Source organism: Carya illinoinensis, chromosome 2 (genome assembly GCF_018687715.1).
Source record: "Carya illinoinensis cultivar Pawnee chromosome 2, C.illinoinensisPawnee_v1, whole genome shotgun sequence".
Lineage (NCBI taxonomy): Eukaryota > Viridiplantae > Streptophyta > Magnoliopsida > Fagales > Juglandaceae > Carya > Carya illinoinensis.
Window position 1 is genome coordinate 2,079,167 of NC_056753.1, and position 6,412 is coordinate 2,085,578.

General features: G+C 33.6%; 1 protein-coding gene across 1 annotated transcript; it reads left to right on the forward strand.

Annotated features, from left to right (window-relative positions):
* The first annotated feature begins 614 nt into the window (after nt 1–614).
* On the forward strand, nt 615–5,125 carry LOC122301599 (pentatricopeptide repeat-containing protein At4g37170-like). Its single transcript, XM_043113008.1, has 2 exons — nt 615–681; nt 4,362–5,125. Exons 1-2 carry the CDS (start codon nt 615–617, stop codon nt 5,123–5,125), a joined length of 831 nt encoding a protein of 276 aa, XP_042968942.1.
* The last annotated feature ends 1,287 nt before the right edge of the window (nt 5,126–6,412 follow it).

A 6,412-nucleotide genomic window follows, 5' to 3' on the forward strand; every position in this document is an offset into this window, starting at 1 on the left:
AAGGGTGCGTGGGAGTGCGTGCCACTCACGCGTCTTCAACCCCCTGCTCGTGTGGGGGCGCGTGGACGTGTGTCCCTCACGCGTATTCTTCCTCCAGCCGCAAGTGGGCGCGCGTGTGCACGTGTTTCCCACTCGTCTTCTTCCTCTGGTGCGACTGAGGCGCGTTTGTGCACTCTCCGACTTCTAGGGGCACGTACGGGTTCCTCCGACATCCGTTTTTGATGCCGTTTGTGGCAATGAATTCGTCTTGACGCGAGGAACATCACTGTGTGGTCAAAAGTTGATTTTGATCAACTTGATTTTTCTGGACAACACGAAACCGAAGCTCTAATACCAATTGTTGTGCCCTCCGACCTGTCTAAAAATCACACAAGACGATAGAGAGACAATATTTAAATGGTTCGGCAACTTGCCTACGTCCACTGAAGCGAAAAATCAGTATTTTCAATATGTTTGTATAATTTTACAAACACTCATAAACAACTCTCTATCTCTCTCAAATGGCCTCTGTTATGGGTTTCTCCAGAACCTATTTTCACCCTTAGCCCTGCCTTGATCTCTCACCGCAGTAAGGATAACTTATCTTTAGCAAATGACCTCCTTTTATAGGAACCATGGGGGATAAAACTCCCACGTTTCTTGACCAAGATGCAGCCTCTTTTGATTTTGCTGGAGAACTCAGTTAGTGGGTGGCCTAATAGAGTTAAGAAATAAAACGGTGCCTAATAATTCAAGAAAGAAAACGGTGCACACTTGGGTGGTTTTTCAACAGTTACCCCTAGTATGAAAGGCTCCATGATTGCTTGCCTTAATCTACTGCAATTTTGCGATCCTGATGAACCTCCATTTTATAGAGAAACGATTTGGTTGGTTTCTTTCCAAGAGCATTCACATCCTATTTCTTATAAAATTTCCTATAATTTAACTAAAAAGTACAATTCTTAAAATTCTTTTCTAAATTTTACTCATTTTTAAAAAACCTCCTACATCTCATTCCCTATCATTTCTCTATTATATTAAAACAGTATTTCTCTATTCTTTTTTATTACTTTTTTCTCCCAATTCTATTTACAAACTTAATTACTCAATATTTTTTATTATGTTTTGAACTATTACTCTAGTGAATATTTTAAACAAAAATTCAAATTATTTTTTTGTGGATATGGTAATATTTTTAAAATTAATTTTTTTATATTTTCGTAATTAATTAAATTATTTTTAAAATTATTATTTAAAACTATAATAAATATGAGTATGAGAAAAAGTGTAGATGATTGAAAAAAATATTTATTTTATATATTAGAATACAATATTGATAAAAAATGATTTAATGGATGAATAGTGAATCAATCCCCTAAACCTTTTCCCTTAAATAGGGATCCAGATGTGGGGAGTATTTGGATCAAAACCTTATAGTAAGTGCATGTTTGGGATTGCGGTGGAAAATATAACTTATAACTTTGAGATTTTTAACTTATAATTTAAGTAATAAGTTCTACTATTAAAAATTTATTTACTGTTCGGTAATCATATGTTTAAAACACTTTCAAATATATTACGCTTGTTTGGAAACAAATTAAAAAAGTACTTTCTGAGGTAGAAATGACGATTATTTGAATTTTTAAAGATTATGATCATATTTTTAAAAGTTTGAAAGTTTTAATTATCTTAAAGTTGTAAGGATATTTTTGTCTATTGACAGTTTTTTTAAAATTTGAATTATATTCTGCATTATTTAGAAAAGCACGTTTGGGAACAAGTACCAAAATGATGATTTTTCTCAAACGTACTTTTTAACTTATTTGAGATTAAAAGTGATTAAATACTTAAAACCAAAACGATCTAATTTTTTCATTAAAGAGCTTCTAAGAATATTTAAGTACTTTTTAAAACTTCCAACGTAACATCAAACATGCCCTAAATCTTAAATTATAGAAAATTCGATACTTTAAAGGCACCGAATGTGAATGCCCTAAGCAGCTTCTTTGTTTTGACGTAGACTTATGTTCACGGGATCCTACAAGTTAGGGAAAGTGCCGGTCCAATTTTCACTACCCGGTTTACACGGTTTTAAAAACTTCGGCTGCCACCTGACTAAATTCATTGCACTAAACCAACCAACGAAGAAAAGCAGGAAAATAAAAACAAGATTTGATCCAACTTGCATTTCGATATAAACACATAAAGTAATTGGTTGGAAGATATTTATTATTGTTTGTATGAAATTTTTGGGTGACAGTTATTGTAGGAATATTTGAATTTCTTATAGTTTTTACACATAGTAAAAGAGAGAGAGACATATAAAACAGATCCCATCGTATTTATAATAACTGATTGAGTGAATTAAATACTTAATAAATATTATGAAATCTATTCTAATTGTCTATCTCTCCCTAACCAACTTAATTTTTGGTATTTCAAGTTAGACATGCATTACTTATTTATCGTAAGACCCACTTCCTTTCCTTCGTGTGGTTATCTCTCCCTTGCTTGAATTGGGGATGTTAGTGATTGGAGAATTACTATATATATAAAGAGATCATACAAAAATAAATCTACAAACTGATATGGCTTCATGTGATGCATTAGATCTATTTTGTATTAAAAGTAATTTTATAATTTGACATACTGCATCAAATCACATCAGTTTATAGATTTACTTTTATGTAATTCCTTTATACCTAAAATATTTCTATATTGATTATCCTTTGAACTTGACCTATAATGACTCGTTCTAATAATTTTAAAGTCAAAATATTGATAAATTTTGTTCGACCTAAATTATATTTAATAAGCCTACGAAAGATAAATTATTGAGGTTAATTATGACTTTTAATTAGGCTCAATAACTAGGTTAATTCTCATTTATTATTGAACGAGTTGGACTCATTTTAGAATTTAAATATCGATCATTAAAAATTTATGTCAATTTAAAATCATCACTAATTAAGTCCCATATGTAGCCTCAGTTATTGCCAATTTTACATTAAATGAACTGCTAGATTATATTTTTAAATTCAAACTCTATTCTTAGATGATCACGATTGAGTGTTTAGCAAATTAGTGTCACTACATGTATTAACCGAGTCCAACACAAACTCGTCGGCATGCTCTTCCAAATTTCTATGTAAATATCTCCATTTGAGTGTTATTTGGAAAAAACCATAAACCTCCTTAAGCATAGTGGCCAAATCCGAGATACCCACTCTAGCACCGTGCGTGTCCTACGTTTACCGCGCCAATAGTTGACTGCCTCATTCCTCCCACAACATTCATCATGTTTTCTCACTCCTTCTAGTTTACATAATTGATTTCATTCTTATAATATTGGATTAACGTTGCGAGGTAAGTAACTTAATTATAAATTAGAATTAGCATTAATTTGCTAGTTATAAACATTATTATTAAAACCTATTCTTCTGAAGTCAGTGTTTATGTACCGCGCATGTCATGATATTTGCAAGCATATTATTCACCATGTTTTATTTTGCATATTATAGTTATGTATTTATTGTGCATCTCATGCATCTCACGTTACATAAGACACTTAAACTTTCATAAGATCAAGTGTAAGATATGTTCAGAAAAATTAATCGAATGATCATTCAGATGCATAGTACTAATGTGGTTTAGGGGTGGATGTGCAAGTCACGGAGCTAAACATAGTCCACCATAGTATGCTAGAATTTTATTACCGGTTCTCCTTGCGGTCGCAGGATTTGGATTAGTGCACAACCTTGCACACGTGGTTAAATGTATGGACTCAATATGATAATGAAGATAAATAAGATAAGCTAAGATAAGTTATGTATGTCATAGTATACGTATGAACAATCATAATTTTAAGTTCTCAACATGAGATATTTTATGAAAAACCTTATATTAAGCATGTTTACGTTATGATGAATTTCCTATTGAGCATTCGACTCATTTTAGTTTATTTTTATGTTTTTAAACCACATGTCAGAATATTTATGAAAGTAGAGCTGCAGGACGAGACTTAGTCCAATGAGGCATGATGATAACCTATATCATGTACAAAGATTTTAATTTATGATTTTTATGGCATAGATTTTGAGAAATTCTAATAAATATTTTTGCGCACTATCATTTATAATTTCAGTATTTTTATACAAAACGACTATTTATTATAAAGAATTTTTGTACTTAGTGCTTCTTTTAAGGAAAAAAAAAATTCAGTTAGGTTTAATAATAGCACTCTAGTTTCCTCGAGAATTTCTGTAAGTGATATTATTCTTAAACATGGAGAGCAGGGTGTTATGCGACCTCAGTCGAACATACTCAACCTTTGAGCCATACTTATAAATCTCCTAGAATAAACTAATTATTGACATGCTCAGAATGGTCAACCAACGAGGCACTCAAGTTCTTTGAGTTGCTTCTCAAATCAGGTACTCATCAGCCTGACCGCATTACTACTTTTGTTGGGGTTCTTTCTGCTTGTACCCATGCTGGATTAATCGATAAAGGAATTGAATATTTCCACTCAATCAAGGAAAAACATGGGTTGACACATACAGCAGATCATTATGCTTGTATCATTGATTTACTGGCTAGAGCTGGCCGATTTGTAGAAGCTGAGGATATTATTAATAAAATGCCCATGAAACCCGATAAGTTCTTGTGGGCTTCTTTACTTGGTGGTTGTAGAATCCACGGAAACCTTGAGTTGGCAAAGCGAGCTGCAGAAGCAATATTATTTGAGATAAAGCCTGAGAATCCTGCTACCTATGTTACTCTAGCCAACATTTATGCTACTGCTGGTATGTGGAGTGAGGTGGCAAAGGTTAGAAAGGCTATGGATGACAAAAGAGTGGTAAAGAAACCAGGTTTGAGTTGGATTGAGATCAAGAGAAAGGTTCTTATATTCTTAGTGGGAGATAAATCCCACCCAAAATCATATGAAATACATAACTTCTTGGGAAAGCTGTCCAGGAGGATTAAAGAAAAAGGATATGTCCCTGACACGAATTTTGTTCTATATGATGTTGAGGAGGAGCAGAAGGAGCAAAATCTTTCCTACCACAGTGAGAAGCTTGCAGTTGCACTTGGAATTATTTTAACTAGGGGTGAAAACCGAACTGACGTCATCAAAAGTGGATGAATCTTGATCGAAACCGGCCGTTTAAAGGGGAGAAAATCGTCTACATCGGTATCGGCATCACTCCGGTCGGTTCGTTGGCTTCTTCGGTGACTGGGTGAGAGACGACGCTGAGAGCGGCGAGAGGTGCGTGAGAATGAAGAAGGAGAGAAGAAGAAGGACTCGGGGGACTTTAAACCCTAGAATGAAATGGCACCGTTTGACTTAAGCCAAACGGCACCGTTCATTTAGTTTTTTTTTTTTTTTTAAACTTCAGATATTAAACGACGCCGTTTCACTTATTTAAGTGAAACGGCGTCGTTTAAGTAAGGTATAAATAAAAAAAATACGTTATTAAGTTAGCCAGTTCAGCAGTTTGAACCAGGGTCAAACCGCTGCTGAATCGATATTCAGCAGTTTTGAATAAATTATACCGGTTCACCGGCGGTTCCGGCCGGTTCCTGACGCGGCCGGCCGGTGGCGTCGGTTTTTTACACCCCTAATTTCAACTCCACCAGGAACACCAATCAAGGTTTTTAAGAATTTACGAACTTGTGTGGATTGCCATACTGCCATTAAATTTATTTCAAAGATTGTTCAAAGAAGAATAATAGTAAGGGATTCAAATTGGTTTCATTCGTTTGAGAATGGGAGCTGTTCATGTGGAGACTATTGGTAATTTATAAATTAAGTACTGGAATAATGTTTCTGTAAGCTGTGCATTTTCCACATATTATTCTGGATTCATTTTTGGGTGGTTGTGATACAGTTGATTGTTCCCGTTTCTTTATTTCTCCCTTTTAATAAGACCTGTTACTGATTCATGAGACTCATTTCCAATGCTGGATTTTGGGATATCTTCAATGTTTATGTCAGTAGATTGAGGGAACAATTTGTTGTATGTTTTAATTGTTTAGATGGAGGAAACCATTTGTAACTACCTTTTTTTTTTCCCTGTATCTTCACTTTTATTGAAAAATGGAAATGGCCATTTATTTGACTTCTGCTAGTTACAATCATAATTTTGGCATCCAATTATTTATTTTACAAGATTAATGTTACATACAGTCGTGGAGTGCGCAAGCATCGTATAGTCATTTTGAAAATAAATGGAGTCTACTAATAAAAAATTAATTTTTTTTATATAGATTCCATATTTATTTATTTTTTTTTCAAAATAATTATACGACACTTACACACTCACAACTATAATAATCATTTCTTATTTCACAATTATAATCAATATCTAGGACATGTTGACTACAATACTATATATGCGACCAAGTAATCTATCCAATGTGACTTTTCAGA

Excerpts from the sequence above, each read along its gene's own strand:
- LOC122301599 (XM_043113008.1), top strand. The coding sequence starts at position 615 with ATGGGGGATAAAACTCCCACGTTTCTTGACCAAGATGCAGCCTCTTTT. Across the intron at positions 682-4,361 it reads TGATTTTGCTGGAGAACTCA|AATGGTCAACCAACGAGGCA; the intron begins GTTAGTGGGTGG and ends TGACATGCTCAG.